The sequence below is a fragment of the Sapajus apella genome, unplaced genomic scaffold (genome assembly GCF_009761245.1).
Source record: "Sapajus apella isolate SASKATOON/1434 unplaced genomic scaffold, GSC_monkey_1.0 scaffold47, whole genome shotgun sequence".
Lineage (NCBI taxonomy): Eukaryota > Metazoa > Chordata > Mammalia > Primates > Cebidae > Sapajus > Sapajus apella.
Window position 1 is genome coordinate 15,175,665 of NW_022436987.1, and position 20,784 is coordinate 15,196,448.

Consider the following 20,784-nt stretch of genomic DNA (forward strand, 5'->3'; position numbering starts at 1 on the left):
CGATCACCACCTCTATCTCTAGAACTCTTCGTCTTATAAAACTGGAACTATTCCCATTAAAACATAATTCCCTATTCTCTCCCTCCCAGCCCCTGGCAATCACTATTCTACTTTCTGTCTCTATGATTTTGACTACTCATATACATCATATAAATGGAATCTTACAGTACAGTCATCCCTCAGTCTCTGTCACAAAGGAAATACAGTCAGCCCTTTATATTCCTGAGTTCCAGGACCCTTTGTGGATGCAGCATCCACAAATGCTTATTTACTTCATATAAAATGGTGTAGTGTTTTCATATAACCTGTGTGCATCTTCCTGTATACTTTAAATCATCTCCGGATTACGTGTAATACCTAATACAATGTAAATGCTATATTAATAGTTGTTATACTATGTGTGTGTGTGTATATACGTGTATATATGTGTATATATATATATGTATTTTTTTTTTTTTTCTTTTTTTTTTTTCAGACAGAGTCTTGCTCTGTCACCCAGGCTGGAGTGCAGTGGCACAATCTTGGCTCACTGCAACCTCTGCCTCCTGGGTTCAAGTGATTCTCCTGCCTCAGCCTCCCAAGTACCTGGGACTACAGGCACATGCCACCATGCCCAGCTAATTGTTTGTATTTTTAGTAGAGATTGGGTTTCACCATGTTAGCCAGGATGGTCTCAATCTCCTTACTTCGTGATTCGCCCGCCTTGGCCTCCCAAAATACTGGGATTACCGGCATGAGCCACCGCGCCCGGCCTATACTATATTGTTTAGGGAATAGTAACTAGAGAAAGAAGACTTCATGTTCAGTACAGTTGCAAATTTTTTTCCCTAATGCTTTCGATTAGTGGTTGGTTGACTCCCTGTTTGGGGAACCCGGGGATAAAAGTGGCTGACTATATTTCCTTTTGTGACTGTATTATTGCACTTAGGGTAATATCCTCAAGGTTTGACCTTGTTGTAGCAAATGTCAGAATTTTTTTTGTTCTTAAGGCTCAATAATCCATTGTATGTATGTACAATGTTTTGCTTATCCATTCATTCTTCTTTCTATGGATGTTTGGGTTACTTCTATATTAAAGATATTGTGAATATTGCTGCTATTAACATAGGTGTACAACTATCTCTTAGAGGTCCTGCTTTTAATTCTTTTGGGTATATATCCAGAAATGAAATTGCTGGGTCATATGGTAACTCCATTTTTAATTCCTTGAGGAGCCACTGTGCTGTTTTTCACATTGGGTATACCATTTTGTTTTCCTACCAGCAGTCCACAAGAGTTCCAGTTTTTCCATATCCTTAGCAATACTTGTGGTTTTCTAGTTTTTTGATAATAGCTATCCTAATTGGTGTTAGGTAATACTTGTTTTGATTTGTATTTTTCTAAATGATTAGTGATTTTGGAGCATCTTTTCATTAATATTCTTTTAATGGTTCATATATCCACTGTAAGAGTGACCATAAGTTGTTTCAGTTTTTATATTAGAAATAATGCTTCATATTAAATATTAAAAAAATATATATAAATATTATATATATATGGGAGTACAATTATAAGGTAATTTTTTAGCAGTGGACTCCCTAGGTCAAAAGGGTATATACCATGTATGGTGTCACCAGTTGTGCTACAAGCTTGTCGTTGGTACACAGCAAGGGAGTGTTGATCTTCCCGGATACTATCACCAACGCACTTTTAGCAAACTTCTGTATTCTACACTGATCTTTTAATTTTTCAGTTTTGTAAATTTTTTATTTTAATGAGAGTTTCTGGAAACTTATTACATACTGTTCTATTGTGTATATTTTTCTATTTTATTTTCATTTTCTTCCATATAATATTTCAAGTTGATGTACTTTAATTGTACTATATACATATATACTATATAGCATACTATTTTCTTGCTATTTTGGTTAATACATTTTATCCGGAACTTTTAAAAAATTCTTTTTGTTTGCAATGATGTATATAGATTACATGTTAAAATAAAGTGCTTAATGTTTGTAAAAGTAATTATGTTAAGATGTATTTACTCACCCAGACAGGCCATGTGTTCAAGAACAATCAAATTCCCACTGAAACCATCTGGGCACAAGATAGGAAGCTCAAAGTAGTAGCCTTTCGCAGCTTTATTTCCTCAGTGGATATCAGGCTACTAAGATCTTCTCTCTTCTGGAGTCAATACTAATAAATTATATTCTCAATATATAATGGAAGGAGCTGGGCATGGTGGCACCCGCCTGTAGTCCCAGCACTTTGGGTGGCCAAGCTGGGCAGATCATTTGAGGTGACGAGTTTGAGACCAGCCTGGCCAACATGGTGAAGCCCATCTCTACTAAAAACAAAAAAAGTAGCCGAGCATGGTGGCAGACCGCTGTAAATCCCAGCTACTTGGGGGGCTGAGGCAGGAGAATCACTTGAACCAGGGAGGTGGAGGTTGTGTTTAGCTGAGATTGTGCCATTAAACTCCAGCCTGGGCAACACAGTAAGACTCTCACTCAAAAATTAAGAAAATAAAGATATAATGGAAGGAAAACTTCACTTAGTAATACGGAACTTAACATGTATACACGTGAACAACTAGAAATATGCAGCACTTATACAAAAAAAGATTTTTTAAAGAACAACTGAAGTGCCTAACAGACAATTTAAACAAATTGGAAGTCATACCAGGTTCTTAAATAGGAAAACTCACAATTATTTTTCCTAAATTTTAGTTCAGTTCTCATAAAAATGCTAAGACGTTTAAACCTAGACAAACCAACCTCTTGCTTATATGGAAAAATAAACAAAAAGTTTTCCAGAAACAATGTGGAAAAATATTTGCAGTGAGCATGGACCAGACTTACTAGATATTAAACCATTTTATAAAGCTTCAGTAACTAAAATAATTCGTGGCACATGAATATATAGATTAACAGAACTGATTTTAAATCCATTAATAAATGCAAATATACACAAATATTTAAATGAATGTTAAAGGTCACATATCAAATCAGTGGGGGAAATCTTAATAACTGATATTGGGACAAGTGGTCAGCCATTTGAACAAAACATTGGAACCATGCCTTCTGGTATATACCATGGTTTAAAAACAAACTATGTTAATGAAACTGTGAATGTAGTGGAAGGAAATGTATGAGGATGAAATGGAATGAAATGGGATAGACTGGGGAAGGCCTATCTAATTATGATCAAAGTCCAGAAGACATTATAGAAAAGATTAATAAGTTTAATTGTAGGTAAAGAATTTGGGCATAGCAAAAATCACTGTAAGTAGAATCAAAAGACAAAAATACATGCCGTGAGAAAACACTGCATGTCATACTATAGAGGATTATAGAGAGCTAATCTTAATTTACAAAGAACTCATGTGCTAAGACAGATTGATAAGAAAAGGACTAGCAACTGCGTGGAAAAATGGAGAGAAGATAGTTCACGTAAAATTACAGATGACTACCTGGAATGATGCTAAATCTCATAAGAGAAATGCGTATTAAAACTAAATTAACATATCATTATTTTGTGATTGCCAGATGAGTAGACATCCAAAAGTTTCATTATGTGTTTCATAGGCTGGTCTCACCTGTGAGGAAATTGGTACTAATTCATTGCTCATTGGAGTCTTCATTAGCAGAATTGCCCTATAAGATCAATTTGGTTATATCTAGCAGAATTACAAATATGTATATACTTTTTGACATAAGTGTTTTCACTTCTAGGAATATATTCTTTAGATTTACTGATTCATGGGAATGGGCTTAGATATGAGGTTATTTACAGCATTTATTGTCCTCTTAAGATTTCGGGAACACCTAAAATGTTCATCAGTAGAGAACTGGATTGTGATACAGCCATAATGTGGAATCCTATACAGCTACATAAAAGAAAGGAGTTCCATAAATTGATATGGAGAGATCTCTAATTTGTATTGTTAAGAAAAAAAAAAGCAATATGTAGCACAGTGGGTGTAATATGCTATCATGTGTAAAAGGAAAAACATGTATTGAATTGTAATGTACATAAAAAATTTTTTTAAAGGATAGGAAATGTACCTGATGTTTAAACGATATTCTGTTGCCTAGTGAGAAAAAAAATTGGTATACAGTAGAATCGATTCTTAATTCTAGTTTTATTTTTCTTAGGATAGTTTCTCATTACTCAGAGTAAAATCCAAGGTACTCTGTGATCTCACTTCACCAAGTGTCGTCTTTCTGAACCCAGCTCAGCCACACTGGCCATCTTGGCTTTGCCTGGAATATTGGGCCATGCAGTTAACACCCTCCATGACTAAAATGTACTTCTCCTAGAACTTTGCATGACACTCTTCTTTATTCAGTTCTCTGCTCACATGTATCAGAGAGGTATTGTCAGACCTATCTAGGATGGTACAAGAAAGAGTGTTTCTCCTCTCCTCTGGTCTTGACCTCTGCTCTGCTTGATTTTTCTTGCTGCCTGACCTTATTGTATGTTCTTTGTTTATTCATTGTCTGTCTCTCTCACAAGATTGTATGTGCCATTAAGTCAGGGATTTGGTCTTGTTTGTTGCTGTACCCCATCACTGAAATCAGTTCCTGGTACTTAGTAATGCTTAGTGAATACTTACAGTATGAGGGCACTGAAATAATTTCATATTTTGGGACAGGTATATATGATTTTTAGGCCATTGATAATGAAAGATTTAAAGCGCTAGTTTTCAGTAATTTCACAGAGTAATGTACTTATAAGGATTTTGCTAAATGTGTTTCCTTGGTGACTTGCTTTTGTTTTTACTATAAACTAAGTAGGCCTCCCTATACTATTCCAGGGAAAACCATATTAAATTATTTACATAAATAATTGCTCCCCACCCACCCCAGATAGCATCTTAAGCTTTTGGTTCTAATAAATACTTTTCTTTCACCAAGAATTACCATTTTTACAACTTAAACTCTCAAGTTACTGAATTTTTACAGCTAACTTGTTTTTATTGCACTTTACTGTTAAAATGGGCTGAATATTTAATTTTGGGGGTAGGAAGGATGTAGTGATATTCCATATCCTTGATTACTTTATAACCCTTTTTAAATTGTATTGGATCAGGCTATCCTGCTCAAGTTAATTCCTGCCACTCAAACTTGAAAAAATTTATTTCTGTTAAAATGTAGAATTAGCCTAAAATAGAATATACATACAATAGGGAAATTAAAAACAGTAATTCTCTATTAAAGCTACAGACATAATTTTTTTTTTTTTAGAAATAATTGTTTTAATATAAACTCTCTTAAATTTAGCATTGTTGGGTCTAATTACAACAGACAATGGCCAACTATGCTGTTATTAATTTAAAACAACTCATAGTAATAATATCTTCAGTTTTCCCAATTAGGAATTACTGTGTATTTGTTTAGTAAAATTTAAAATGTTTATTGTGATCTTTTCCTAGTCAGAAACATCATAATACATGGATAGAATTTAATATAAAAGACCTTTTTGATAACATCTGTTTTTGTTTGTTTGTTTTATTACTACAGGTAGTTTTGGATGTTGGATGTGGAACTGGAATTCTCTCTATGTTTGCTGCTAAAGCTGGGGCGAAGAAGGTTCTGGGAGTTGATCAATCTGAAATACTTTACCAGGCAATGGATATTATAAGGTACACATATTTTAAGCCTTTATTTAAGATTATTTTAAAATTTAATGATTATTTAACAGATTTTCTTGTCTTTAGTAGCTCTCTAAGGCAAACTAAAGACATTTGTCTTTTTGTAAAATTTCACTCCAGAATAATAAGATTTTAAGTTGAATTGAGCCAGACACATTTGAGCTGTGCTGCTGAGTAATTTTTTCGTAGTTCTCATTGAAAGAATTATTTTTATATAGTTTTCTGGCTTTCTGACTATGGCTATAAATATACTAATTCTAATATTATAAAATTAGAAATTATTGATACTTAGGATAATACTGACAGAGGACTTCCTATAGAACTAAATATATTAGTAATATTTTGTTTAGCGAATAGCAATTACACTGAAGACTAAGAGTTATTTGTCTTTTTCTTTTGTGACAACGCTGGCCCATGTACCTCCTTCAAATTAAGTAAATTCCAAAGTTGCTAAAAACAAGGCAGAGTGGATTTAGTTTATTTTCCCCTAAAACATCTATTCTCTAAAAATCTCTGTCTTTTGAGTATTTAGCTGGGTGGATTGATTTTACAGTTGGCTTATGCTCTAATAAGAAGGCCTTTATTTGAGATCCAGCTGACACAACTGGATTTCTTTCCCTGTGTGCTTAACAAAAGCACGTTAGATTTGGAACTTAGGAGTCATTTTCAGAATACATAATTAATAGGAGTCTTCTCATAGCAACTTTTAAGTGATTCTTCAACTTAAACTAATGTTCCACTCTTAAAACTGATTAATGTTGGCCGGGCATGGTGGCTCATGCCTGTAATCCCAGTGCTTTGGGAGGCTGAGGTGAGAGGATCACTTGAGCCCAGGGGTTCAAGGCCAGCCTCGGCAAAATAGTGAGACTCTGTCCTCTACAAAAATTATTTTAAAATTAGCCGGGCATGGTGGTACATGCCTATAATCCCACCTACTTGGGAAACTGAGGCAGAAGGATTGATTGAGCTGGGGAGGCAGAGGGTGCAGTGAGCCATGATTATGCCACTGCATTCCGGCCTGGGGGACAGAGTGAGACCCTTTCTCAAAAAAAATTTTTTTAAATTTGATTACTGTTGGTCTTTTCTGATTAGTTTAAAAATTTAAAGATGATTATGTAAAATACTTTAATTTCTTTAGATTTTATTTTGCAATGTAGAAGAATAGTGTTGTGATTAGAAGAACAAGTTTGAATCAAGCTTGGGATGGAGTCCTCACTCTACCATTTAACCAGTACTTTGAACTTGGGTTAGAGTACATCTAATGTGTTAGAAATCTCAGTTGTTTCACTGTCAAATGAAACTAATAATGGCTGTCTTTTGTGGCTGTAAGACGCATAAGTTATAAGTAAGACATATATATAAATCAGTTTGGCCTATCGCCCATCACATACTAAATACTTTGAGATGGGGAAGTTTTAAGTGATGTAATATTGGGGTTCCAGGGTTCAGGGTGCCTTCAGCTCCCCTGAGAGGACATTTCTCCAGGTTCTTGGTCTCCTGCCCTCTCATGAATGAGAGAGGGGACCACGGCACAGTGTGCAGTAAATGCTGGACTCAAAAGTGTTTGTAGAAAGTGATTTATTTAAAGAGAGAGAGAAACAGGAGAAGGAGAGAGAAAGAAATAGCTCTCACACTGAATGGGAGAATCCAGAAAGATGGAATCCAGGAGAGGAAAGCAGCTTCCACTAGAGTGTTGGGGAACAGACAGAGAGATGGAGTTTAGGAGGAGAAGACAGGCTTCCATGAAAGAGTGTGGAAGGGGATTCCAGAGGGAAAATCTAGGATAGAGAAAAACAGCTTCCACAAAGGGAGTGTTTGTGGAAGGGGATCCAAACATGGAGTCCGAAGGAGTGTGGAAGAAGGGGACTTTTAACCTGGGAGGAACCCCCACCTTCTCTAAGACCCCAGGCCAATGAAAGGAGTTCTTTAGAACTTCTACTGGAGTGAGTGACTCTTAGTTTCTTCCCGTGCCTGCGAAATTCAAACACAAACCATTAAATCTCCCGGATGGAGAGAGATGGGAATGGGGCATGGCGCTAGGAAGTTCTTGTGCTTAAAACTATGCCCCCTCGTGGACCCGGAAAGAGAACACCTTCCCTCAGTAAGATACACATATAAATCAGTTTGGCCTATTGCTTGCCACATAGTAAATATTTGGAGCGTAAGCTATGGTTGTTATTAACAAAAACCAAATCGGTGTTAATGAAAAAATTGCCCTGAACTTGTTTAGGTTTTTCATAGACAGTAGTTTGTGGTTGGGATTTTTGTATTGGAGAATATATATATGCATACACATATATACACACACACATTGCAATTGTAATTATAGAGTTGCACATACGTAGATAGATAGATAGATAGATAGAGATCTAGTAAAGTTTTTTTCTAGTTCTTATGATACTATTAAGTACAACATGATCATTTGGGTGGTTTCATAGAGAGTATCCCCAATTGCTTGTTCATTGCCATCCAAATAGATATGAGAACCACTGTCCCAAAAAAGAGATTGTTTTAGAAGAATTCTCAAAAATTTATTGTTGATAGTAAAATGATGAGCTATTTCTAAATTTCTAGTCTTAGGAAAGAACATGTACATTTATGAATTAGTCATTTTTTATTACTATAAAATGGGACTAGATGTCCTCTCATTTTGATTTCTTAACTCTATGAAAGAAATGGAAGGAAATTATAATACTCACTTTGATTTGTTTTGTATTGTTTCATTTTATTTTACAGAAGTCCTGATTACCTGTGTCTTTGTAGAGACATGTTTATATAATGATTATACCTACAATTCATCATGTATAATATTAATATTTAGTGCTAGGGTGTACAGTGTCCAAGTTTCTTAATTAAGTATTTAAAATGTTTCTGATATATACATTTAACATTCAGTTACTTAAAATCATGAGGAAAATGTTTTCTGACAACTTATTGATAGAGGGAAATTGATTTTCAGTCCCTTGTTCTTTGTGATCATCTAAAGACTTCATAATATATTACTTTTGATCTAGAGTAAACAGTTTTGGCGGAACAAGACAGTGGCATTTGTGTGTTTCTAGTATTTTGATGAGCTCCCAGCAAAAACAATCACTTAAAATATTATATTTTATGATTTTTTTCAAAATAAATGGTCAGCCAGTCTGTGTATATCTTATAATTTAATACTAGTATTAAAAACTTTGTAAGTATTTTAAAATATTAAAGATTTCACAGTAATTCTATCCAGATTTAAGAATAATCTTTTTTCTCCCCACAAAATCCTAAATATTTTTATTAGTTAGAAGACCTTCTGAAGTATATTTGTCACTGGTGCAGAGCCCAGAGTAGTTTGAGATTAATATTCTTTGTTTTTAAAGTCTCCAGGAAAGCTGCCAGCATACTTTAAATCAAATGATGGGTGTCAATTTGCATTTTTTAGTATTTATTCTGTTAAGATAGCATCTTCTACGTCAGTGGGCAAAAGCAGAAATGTAAAAGAAATATGTCCCTGATTCAGCAAGTGACATCTGCAGTCACAAAGGAATGCTTTTCCATGTACTCAAAGACAATAAATTGCTCCTCCTGTCTCATCTTTAAGTCTTTCATTTATAAAGCCAGAGCTAGCAGAATGTCTCTTTAGCAATACTTACAGGATTCTGTACAAATATGTTTTTGATATGACTTAAAGTCATCTCAGCTAAGTAAGCACATAACTAGAAGTATTTTAACAAGATTTTTATATAGTGATAATGAGATTTAAACCCAGCAATTTAGCATAATAGCTTTTCATTAAAAGTATTAGGGTTCAAGATATCTAAACCTAAAATTTGAGCTCTGACAGATTCTTAGGATAGAATAGGTAGAGACACGTGACTTATTTAGATAAGGATCCTCTGTCTCAGGTCATTGAGTCAAAGTACTTGTCTTCAGTCTTTTCTATATGTGTTTTTGGGTAGGGAGTCTGATCATTTTGTAAATTAAATTTTTGAATTTTGAACACTAATTTTAATATAGTGAAGTAGGAAGCAAATATGTCAAACTAGTCTTTGCTGTGTCAAATATTTTATTCTTACCAGTGTTTATCGTCTTAATCTTGCAAAGTGTCATTTTTATAAGATTCACTGCTAGCTCCAAAATATATCTGAAATCTTTGCTTGAGTGTCAGATATAGTTATAGGAAGGAACCATAGATAAGAAGTGCAGTGAAGAAATCAAAACCAGTTTCACTATTGCAAATAATTATTTTCTTGCGGTAATGTTAGCAGTCAGAGAAGTAGCATGTGTGACAAAGATTACCAAGCATGGACAGTGTAACAAAATAACTAAAATTTAAGTTTATATTTAATAAAAATACCAATTTAGCTAAGGGAACATTTTTCCTAGAGCACATATTTACTATTAATAAGCTTTTGCAAAAAAAATCACATTAAAAATAATTTTAAGATATTGTACATGAGAGCATATAGCTAGAAGCTTAATGAGGAAAAGTTTTATTATACAGCAGGTTCACAATTGATTCAGAGGGAACAGCCATGTATTGTGACTTTGTGGTAATGGATTTTACTTTAATTGTATCCACATAAGACTTGGTTTTTTCCAATTATCTATAAAGCTGCTGTGTATGTTCTTTTCCCCCTTGTATAGTGTAGAAATTGAGCAAGTAGATGTATTTAAAGGACTAAAGAAGCAGACTTACTATTAATCTCACAGTTTTTAGTACTCTGTTGAATACCTTGTCACTCAATTTCTAGTTTTCTTTTCAGATGGAAACTATCAAAGACTATAGCTGTTATCAAGATCTAGTGATATTTGTATAGATCTTTGTCTTACCTCATGCTAGATGGCCATGTTTAAGATTTATTATAGACAGTATTTTTGCCAGTCATTACCAGAGACATGGTCATCAGAGCAGAGGGAAGCAATTGTTTACCAGATACATTTTGCAAAAATATAAATTATTAAAATTTTGTTCACAAAACTGTAGAGTAGTTATGTAGTCTGACCCCCCACCTTTGCTTTGAAATATCAAAGTTATTCCTGAGAATTCCTTAAAAGGATTTTTGAAATTTTCAGCCATACGTGACAGTAGAGAGAATGGTATGAATTCCTGTGTACCTATCACCCAGCGTCAACATTTATCAATTATTTTGCCATCTTTTTTGATCTATTTCCCTCCCACTTTTTTGTTTGTTTTTTGTGTTTGTTTGTGTTAGACTATTTTGAAGTAAAACTTATACATTATATCAGTAAATGTGTCCTAATACATTTGAGTGTTGTTGCATGATAACATTTATTGAAAATGATTTAGCACTCAATCTTTATAGATCCCAATTTAATAGTAAAACTGCCAACATTAATTTAGTTCTTTTTACTGAATCTCCTTTCATGCAGTGATAACTGAACCTCCTTTGATGTAGATTATTACACCTTTTATAGAGATTAAGAGGCTGAGCGTGGTCTTGTGTGCCTGAGGCAGGAGAATCATTTCAGACTAGGAGTTCCAGGCTATTTGTGAGCTTGGATTGCACCTGTGAATAGCCAGCATACTCTAGCCTGAGCAACATAGTGAGACTGTCTCTGTAGTAGGGTCAGAATTGGTTCTCAGGCAGCCTGACTTCACAGTCTGTCCTCATCCTTATCTCCTTTTAACTACTTACAGGGGATGTATTGGTTATATTCAGTAGTTAGCATTACTTAGAACCTATAGATAGTTTGAAAAGCTGGCCCTTTTTGTTTTGGATAAGCATTGTACTGTTTCATCAGAAATTTTCTTTGCCTTTTTTATATTGTGAAAAGGCAGTTATTTTTATAGTGTTCATATGGATCTCTCTTTGTCTTCCACTTGAAATTTTAAAATTATACTGTGGAGTAAAATACCTTCTATTCCTCTGTAAATGTACTTCTAAAAGAATATGCAGGAAACAGTTAATTGTTAATATTCCCACAGTTTACTGACTCATTATTCTAACCAGTTGAGGAGGCCACAGAGCATGCTCATCTCAGCATCCAGACATGACTTGAGTGCTAATTTTTCTTTCACAATTTACGCAACCCCTTTAAGCCCTGATTTCTTCATTTATAAACTGAGGTTGATCATGTCTATCTCATAAGATTGTTATAGGAATTGTATCCATTATGGTGCTTTGCAAAATGACTAGCCCTGTAACTGCTTACTGAATGTTAGCAGTAATGATAATCATGTTAATTATTAGTAGTGGTTATATGTTTGGCTTGGCATCAATGCCTCAAATAATATTTTACATTTGGGTGGTTATGTCTCTAAAATGGATATTTATTGCAGCTATCTTGTCAAAATAGGACTTACTTTTTTGTCTTTATTTTGTGAGCTCTATTCTCTCATACCATAAAACTTGGAGCTTTCGTCATACTCTGTGCTCACTTGCCTCTCTTGAACTCTATTCTCGGCTTCTCTGATACTTATCTATTCTTGCATATTGGAGCTTTCTATAACTATCATCAGTCAACAAAAGCAGCTCTTCTGGTTAGCAGGCTCTAAGTTGTCTTTATCCCTTCTGAGGCCCTTTTCTCTGTCAGAAGTCTATATATAGCACAGTTTCTTCTGTTAAACTCCACAAGCCTACATCCATAAAAGTCACTTTAAATTCTAAAAGATATTTTCAAAATACAAAGTCTCTTATTCTTTCAAACACATGCAATTTAACAATCCTTGGATTATGTTTAAAATAATTTTTGGCTAGGCATGGTGGCTTAAACACATGTAATCCCAGCATTTTGGTAGGCTTAGGTAGGAGGATCCCTTGAGACGAGGAGTTCACGACCAACCTGGGTAACATAGTGAGACTTGTCTGTACCAAAAATAATAATAAATACTATTACTACTAACAATTTTTAATCTCTTTTATTTAAAAAGGTGATCTAGCATTTCTAAAGAAATGAGTTTAGGATGGGATAAATTTTGGTTGTTACTGTAAACTGACAGTATATCAGATTTTAAGAAGATTGGGCTGGCTCTTCTGAGGTTGCAGACATGAATAAAACAATATAGATTTTCTGAGATGTTATGTTAGTAAGGGCAAATAGGTCTCAAAGTGATATATGGAAGAGAATGAGAAATTGTTTCTTATTCTTGCTATCATACTTTGAACTCTGCGGTGAAAGATCATTTCAGCAACATAAACTTACCTAAGGATAGCAAAGCTATTCAGTTGTCAGACAATTGTATACTGTGTTTACTACCCTCAGGAAGCACAGGTAGCTTCTGTTTAATATTTTTACCATCATCCTGAATGTCTTTGGTTTCTCATTGACACAGGAATAGCTCATTATTCAGACTTTCAAATGTTATTGAAGAGTTTTTAGGAGAAGGTTGATCCATCATATGGCCACAATGCAGTACACTCAATCTCGGTATGACATAAAAGATGCAATCTTTTATATTGCCTGTGTCTAGAAAGGAAACATTAAGAAAAGCCTAAAGAATATTTTTATTTATTGTCATGCTTATGTAAGTGTCTTTCTCTAGACATGAGGACAGGACAGGAGCTTTGTCTTCATCTTTTTATTCCTAACACCTAACAAAGTGTCTGATGCACATAGTAGATGCTTAGTTAAGGTTTTCGAATAGAAGTAAAGGATCTTAAAGCAATGATTTTAAAGATCTGTGTGTGTGTGTGTGTGTGTGTGTGTGTGTGTGTGTGTGTGTGTGTGTATTTTGGAAAAGGATTACAAAATACATCAGCAAAAATTCTTGAAATAAGGGATGCTCCTTCATATTTTGTTTATAAATTTAATAGAAATAACAGAAATGTGAATTAAAGCCAAAGAGAAATTTGAACCACTGATGAGGCTAAAATAGTTTTTTAAAACATTTGTTCTTTGAAAGCCATAGAACTCTGGTAAAAGTCATGAGGTGATTAAGACATCTTACAGGAAAATTAAATTTATTTCCCTTGCTAGTATACCCCCAAGCCCCCTTAATTTCTGATTCACCCAGTGGTTCTGTCTTTATGGGGAACATTCCATGACCACCCACTAGTTCAGTGATTTACTGGAAGAACTTACAGAATTCAGTATAAAGCTTTACTCATAGCTAACATTACAGAAACTGGTACAGTGCAAAAACAACAGAAAAGAGATACCCATAGGCAAAGAGGTCACAGGCAAACTTCCAAGGTATTTCTCTCTCTTTTACCACAAGAATTACACAAGACATTTTCTTCCAAACTTCAAACCTCAGAGGCACATGTGAGATATCTCTATCCAGGAAAATGTGCTTGAGTCTTAGAGACTGTAGTTCTCAAAGTTAGCTGGTCAAGTAGGCATATTTCTGCCATGTGACCAGCCGTGGCATATACTCAAACCAAGTAACAAGTGTGCATGATGAATCTTAATATTTACTTTAAACATGTTGTCAACCTGGTTCATCTGAACCTACTGTGTCGGGTAAATAGAGTAACATCATTATTCTGTAATCATTCAAGTGGTCTAGGAATTTGTGTTTTTAGAGTTTGATCTAAAAGAATCTAAAAGAATCACTGCCATGGCCATAGAGATCTACGCAAGAACTGAGTAAAACAAAACAGACCTGCTGCGTTAACTCTTTTTTTCCAAGTTGTAAACCTGGGATTCATACTTGACATTTCTTCTCCTTTACTCAACATATCTGTTGGAGACAGAGTTCTGTTGAGTATCCTTAATGTTTCTCAAATGTGTCTCTCTTCTATCCATGATGTTTTTCATGCCTTCCTTTACATTCTTAGATCTCTCACCTGAATTAGTGCATCTTCACTTAACTGGACCAGTTGTTTGTACTTTGTCTTTGCCTCCAACTACTCTCTGTCATCTGTTCTCAGTAGTGCAGCCAGACTGATTTCCCCACTTGATTCTCTTCTACTTTAAATAAAAAAGGAAGAAAGAGGGGGAAGAAGGTTACTTTTGTGTTGAGAAGACATACAAGAGATAAATTACATATGATCCTACTATCAGAGATCACTGTCAAAATTTGGTATATTTCTTGCCACTCTCAAAAGTCTTAGGTCCCAGGAGATGAAATCCAGAGTAATGTAAACTTAAATAAAATATCAGCTCCTCATGATAAGGCAGGAATTTTTCTTTTGTTCATTCATTAATGTGTCCCAACTAGCTAGGAGGGAACCCAACACATCCTAGGCATTCAGTGTGAATACTTATTCAATGAAGAATTAATCAATTTTTAAGACTCAGGACATGATATATTCAAAACCAGGTAAATCATCGTCACCAAAACCTAAAAACCCAATGTTTCTGATAGATTCCAGATGATTCTTTTTATCTTTTTTCACTTTATTAGAACTGAGTTATTGCTAATTTCAAACAATAAATGTCCTCAGTGTTAATAATTCTACAGCTACACATCTGTAAATAAAGATGATACATTTGGGAGGGAGCAGCTCATAGAATAGCCTTGTTATGGTTCCAAGTCTATTCCCCATACCTTCTTGGTAGTATTTACTTCTCATGGAATGTGTGTAAATCTGCCCCCAGCTTCATATGGTTAGGAATTCTTGCATTTTGTTAACATTTGTGAATGAAGGACTAGATTCTTTAATAAAGGCATAGGTTGTGTCTCTGAGGGGAGAGGGTAGAGACTGGTCAGTTTACAGTTACCCCAGTAATGTTTTTGCCCGTTTATCACTCCCACTTTGTACACCTCTTGCCTCCAGGCATTTGTGTTGTAAAGAATGGCTTCACCTCCACTATCATGTTCACTGGTATGTGCACAGAGTACAGGGTCCTTCTTCACAGGTGTACTATATAATGTCATTCCCTTTTTTTCTCACTAAATTATGAGATTCTTTGGATTTTTTCTCTCACTAAATTATGAGGTTATTTTGGATTTTTTCCAAAATCTTCATGCTTTTATCAGTATCTTACATTTTGTATTACTGTAATTTCACTGTGCTTAGGGAGCAAAAGAGAAATAAATATGTATACTTTGATGACATATTGAACTGAAAGTAAACGAATAGTGTATATTGTACCTACTTATATCTACTAGGATATTCGTTTCTTCTCCCCCATAAGCTGCCATCCGTATATTCTAGGTGAACTTTAGATTTGCTTTATCACTGACTTTAAATGCACTTGATTAGGTGTTCATTGTATGAACTTCCACGTACTTTTTGCTGTTTATGATGTCCCTGTATCATGAAGTGAAAGTTAAATTGCTACTTTTAAGATTTCCCCTCAGAAAAAGTTGATAATTTCATTTTTATTGGATTAGTTAAGAGAATTACTTAAAGATATTCTTTTTATTACCTTATCATATTTCTTTACATTAGAATCAAGCTAATTTTTCAGTAGGTGTTCCAAAGATAATTTCATTGCACCTGTGCTGCTCATGTGCAAAAGAGAATGACAATACTGACTCTATTTACTTCACAGGCTATTAGGATCAAATGCTTGTGAAAGTTATACAGGTATCTATAAACAATAATGACATCATCATCAACAACAAAACATTAAGTGTCATACAAAACCTAAGATCCTATCACTATCAAAAATTATTTAACCTTGACCAGTGGCATTCATTAGATATTTTTATATGCTTGATCATAAGATCAGCACATATTTTCAGCCTCCCATTCTTTTGTAATATGGAGCAACTTTTTCTTAAACTGCCAAGGTAAAAATATTTTAGACTTGCAGGACATATGATCTCTACTGCAACTATTCAACTGCTATTGCTGCGTGAAAGAGGCAATAGACAATACGTAAACAAAAAGGCCCAGACGTGTTCCAGCTTTACTTACAAAAACAGGTAGCTGGCCCATGGACTGAGGTTTACCAACTCCTATCCTACAACAATATACTGTCAATACAGAATTCTCTATGTAGAGAAAAATATCTCCAAGTATATAGGCAAAATACATTTCAGACCAAGAGACGACATTCTGTTTTGCTACTGACATAAATGGACAATGAAAGAAATATTAAAAAATTAGTTCAGAAAAAGAAAACTGGTGCTAAAACAAAACAATATGAGTTGTTGGCAAAAAAAATTATGTAATTTGACTAGCTTTCAGAATCTGTTTAACCTAATCTAATTCATTGTGATAATTTTCAGACTAAATAAACTTGAAGATACTATTACACTAATTAAAGGAAAGATCGAAGAAGTTCATCTTCCTGTAGAAAAAGTGGATGTTATTATATCTGAGTGGATGGTGAGTGTTTACAGAAAAAAACTACTTTCACTGGTAAAATGAAAAAATATTTTTTTAAGTAATGAATAAGATAATAGTTTTCCTGAATTTAATTATATTTGATACATGGCAGAATGGTGACATTATTTTTTAAATAGCTACATTAGATGCTATAATGTGTAATTTTAAAAAACAGCTACAGTCTTCTTATGGTAGTGTATTCTGAAATGGTGCTTATTTATTGGCTATTCATAATTTTTAAAAAGTGATAAATTATCTTTTTTACCTTAAAAATCATAATAAATTATTTTTCTACTCTATTACAATAATAAAAGTATTAAGATGCTAAATACATAATTAATCAGAGTTTATTATTATTTTTTGTTTGGTTTTAGATGCCTAAGTGTTTGCAGAAAAGTTTTAAATACCTAAGTGTTTCCCAAAAGCCTCCAAGGGCTAATAAGGACTTATTAGGACTGTTTCATCAAAATTAACATGCTGTTGCCACTATTATCATACTGAATGTCCTATCTTTCTAATCTATTGGGCCATGTAATCAGTGTCTGTTATCACATAAAACAGAATTTATTGCTGTTATTAAAATACTAAAAGGAAGGTATATTACGTAGCTTTATAATTTGCTGTTAAAATCTCGAGTCAAGACAAAATATTTATTTTTAAATATATGGGAAAATAAAATTAATGGAGGCTGGGTATGGTAGCTCACACCTGTAATCCCAGCACTTTGGCAGGCTGAGGCAGGTGGGTCGCTTGAGATCAGGAGCTCAAGACCAGCCTGGACAACATGATGAAAGCCCATCTCTACTAAAAATACAAAAATTAGCTGGATATGGTGGCAGGCACCTGTAATCTTAGCTACTCGGAGGCTGAGGGAGGAGAATGGTTTGAACCCAGGAGGTGGAGGTTGCAGTGAGCCAAGATCACACCACTGCACTCCAGCCTGGGTGACAGAGTGAGGCCCAGTCTCAAACAAACAAAAATTAATGGTATTTGACAGCTGAATTCATTTATTGATATGTCAATTTGACAGAAATAAACTAGATAGCATTTCTAATAAAGATTTTTAAATTATTTTGAAATAATTTTTTTCTTAATGTTCTATTTGGTAGATATATTTTCATGAAATAAGTTTATCAAAAAAATTGAAAATGAATTTTGCTTTATAATTTTTTTAATACATTTTGAATGAATAGTTATAATCCTAGCAAAATAGAAATTTCAAGGAACTTTTGGAGTATTCAAATTTAATGCAGTAGCATAGGGAGTTTCAGTCTAGAGCTGATGACAGCCACAATTGTTGACAGCTACTATTTTGTATGTGAAACAGTATGTTGTTTTTTTAATGCTAAGATTCACTTTATACAATCTTTAGTCATATCAGTATTCTCACACCAAACAATTTGTATCAGGACTCTGATTTCTCATTAATTGAAGTACTAGATATGAATTAAAAATTTAACATTTCTTTAAAGACTATGAAAAGATGCTTCTGAGAAAGCACATTTGAGGCATATATAACAAGAATTTTAAATAGTTTATGCCAAATATTTTACTTTTCTTGGAAAATGCATCTTTTAAATTACTCCAACATAGATTTTATAGGCAAACTAAAAGAAAGACTTGTCTAAACTTTCTGTTACCTCAGTTGAACATAATTACATATCTGATTACAATAACTAATGGGATAGTTCTTGCTCTGCCTAGCAGAATTATAGTTCTGGATATTGATGTTCTAGGATTTTTCACTTCTAAATCTGAAAGATGATCTAGAATTATTAATATGCAGTTGATGTCTTAGATCCAGCTGGTATAATAACTGCAATTAGCTGAATTGAATGAATTCATGAGATTGTCTTTATAATGTGAACTTTATTGAAAGTTGTACTGGTCTTGGGCTTGTTTGCCCTCAAATCTCTTTTGTACCCTTCTGCTTTCTTCTGTACTAAGGAGGGCTAACCCCAAAGGCTGCCTTTCCCAGGCTCCAATGATGGCTGACTTCTACTGAGTTTGGAGAACCCAAAAGGAAACACTGGAAACTCTAAATATCCCAAGATTCAAGAAAAGGAGAAGCCAGGGCATTTCTTCCCTTCTTACTTTATCTCTAGTGTGTTACTGACAAAAGCTGTTTCTTTTGTGGTTCCAATTCGCACTGGACAGGCATGCTGTAATTCCAGCATCCACTGTGTAACCCCAGCCCTGGGTTCTTGTAGCAGTAGCCTAGGAATGCCAGCTACTTCTGGGCATTACTAAAGTCTGGTTGTGTCACTGTCTTCTTGATGACTTCTCATATCTTTTATCCTCTGTCTAAGTGACTTTTGACATTATTTTCCTCTATTTTAAATAGCTTGTGTGGTTTCTCTTTTTTTAGTTTGTATTCGTAACTCAGCAGTCCCCAGACTTCTTGGCAACAGGCACCAGTTTCATGGAAGACAGTTTTCCCATGGATTGGGGGGTGGGGATGGGATGGATTTGGAATAAAACTGTTCTATCTCACATCATTAGATTCTCATAAGGAGCATGTAGCCTAGATCCCTCGCATGCGCAGTTCCAACAGGGTTCACGCTCCTTTGAGAACCTGATACCACTGCTGATCTGACAGGAGGCGGAGCTCAGGTGGTAATGCTTGCCTGCCATTCACCTCCTGCTGTGCGGCCCAGTTCCTAACAGGCCACGGACCAGTACCTGTCCATGGCCTGGGGTCTGGGGACCCCTCATAGTACTGAAATAAGGAGCACCTTTCAATTTAGAGCATTGGTCGGGTAAGACCTCTGCCTTTTATCAGGAAGCCAGTCACTGGAGCCTGAGATGCAAGGAGCCAGTTGTTTGGAAGCCAAGGTGCTTGGAAGCCCTGAAGTAATGAAAAACAAAACAGTGTGTCCAGGAAGTGATAAATAAGAACTTTTCTTCTTCCTCACCACAAAGGTGTAACTTAAGCATTTGCATTATCACACTGTCTGCCTTTCCTTGTTTTAAGTGAGTTGAAGTCTAGCAATTGTTTTAAGTGCTCTAGGTGGGACATTGGACACTGTAACTTAACAGCAGTTATTCTATGGCAGTCAGCTCTGTATGGCCTTATTTCTCTAATAAAATTTGCATTTAAGGCGCTAAGAAGGCTTGTGCTAAATTATTTTTAATCATCTTTGTAGACTGGAAATAACATTTATGGTATCTTCTTAATCCTATAAGTCCCTAACTTTATTTGGTACTTTCATTAGGATTTTTGATTTGAGAAGCTGGAAAACATTAGTTACATAATTAAACAAGGGGCAGGTATGCTTTCTAAAATTTATTCTCCACATTTCAGTCACATTGGCTGAAATAGTAGGCAAATGGTAAACAACTATTTTAAATCTATAGCCACAGTTTCATGAGCCAGCATTTTAAACTTAAATTTCACAGACTCCTGTCTTTATTTATTTATCTTTTTTTACATACAACATAATAAGGATGCAAAAATCTAGAATGAACCGTCGTTAAGCATTTTTTTCTCTCTTTTTACAAGTATTTCCAACAAGGAAAGACAAAAATGGAATATACTCCAGAATTGGGCACAGATGTTTAATGGACGTGTAATCCATTATAGCAGTGTAGGCATCCTATATTGCAGGGATGTACATCTGTTTTCTTCTTCTGTGGTCCACTAACTATTCCATGGCTTAATCTAAATATGATTTTTGTCTGCACTGTTCATGGATTTTTGTCTTTATTTTGAAGGATTTTTCTGGATAAGAATAACTATAGTCCTCATGCTGTATATTTTTATCAGATGGAATTTCTGTTTGACAAAATTGTTTCAGTTAAATGTAAACAGTTTAATCCCTGGAAGACGTTAATACATATGTCTTTATGTATGTGTCCCCATTTTTTCCATTTTAGTCTACCAATAGAAGTTCTTGTTTTGAGAGCTGTTCTTTATGGCTTCTTATTTCTGACTGCTTAATAAAACTGTTCAAAATAACCATCCCTAATTCCGACCCA

The 20,784-nt window shown here is 34.5% G+C and overlaps 1 protein-coding gene across 11 annotated transcripts in view; it reads left to right on the forward strand.

Annotated features, from left to right (window-relative positions):
* Positions 1-20,784, forward strand: part of PRMT3 (protein arginine methyltransferase 3) — a 135,920-nt gene that overhangs the window by 21,936 nt on the left and 93,200 nt on the right. For all 11 annotated transcript variants that reach the window (XR_004257627.1, XR_004257626.1, XM_032240981.1 and 8 more), the window contains 2 exons: positions 5,508-5,629; positions 16,707-16,806. Coding sequence is in view for 9 of the 11 variants with exons in the window: in XM_032240981.1 (XP_032096872.1) it covers positions 5,508-5,629; positions 16,707-16,806 (222 nt within the window). In the remaining 2 variants the exon portion in view is untranslated. The remainder of the gene's footprint in view (positions 1-5,507; positions 5,630-16,706; positions 16,807-20,784) is intronic.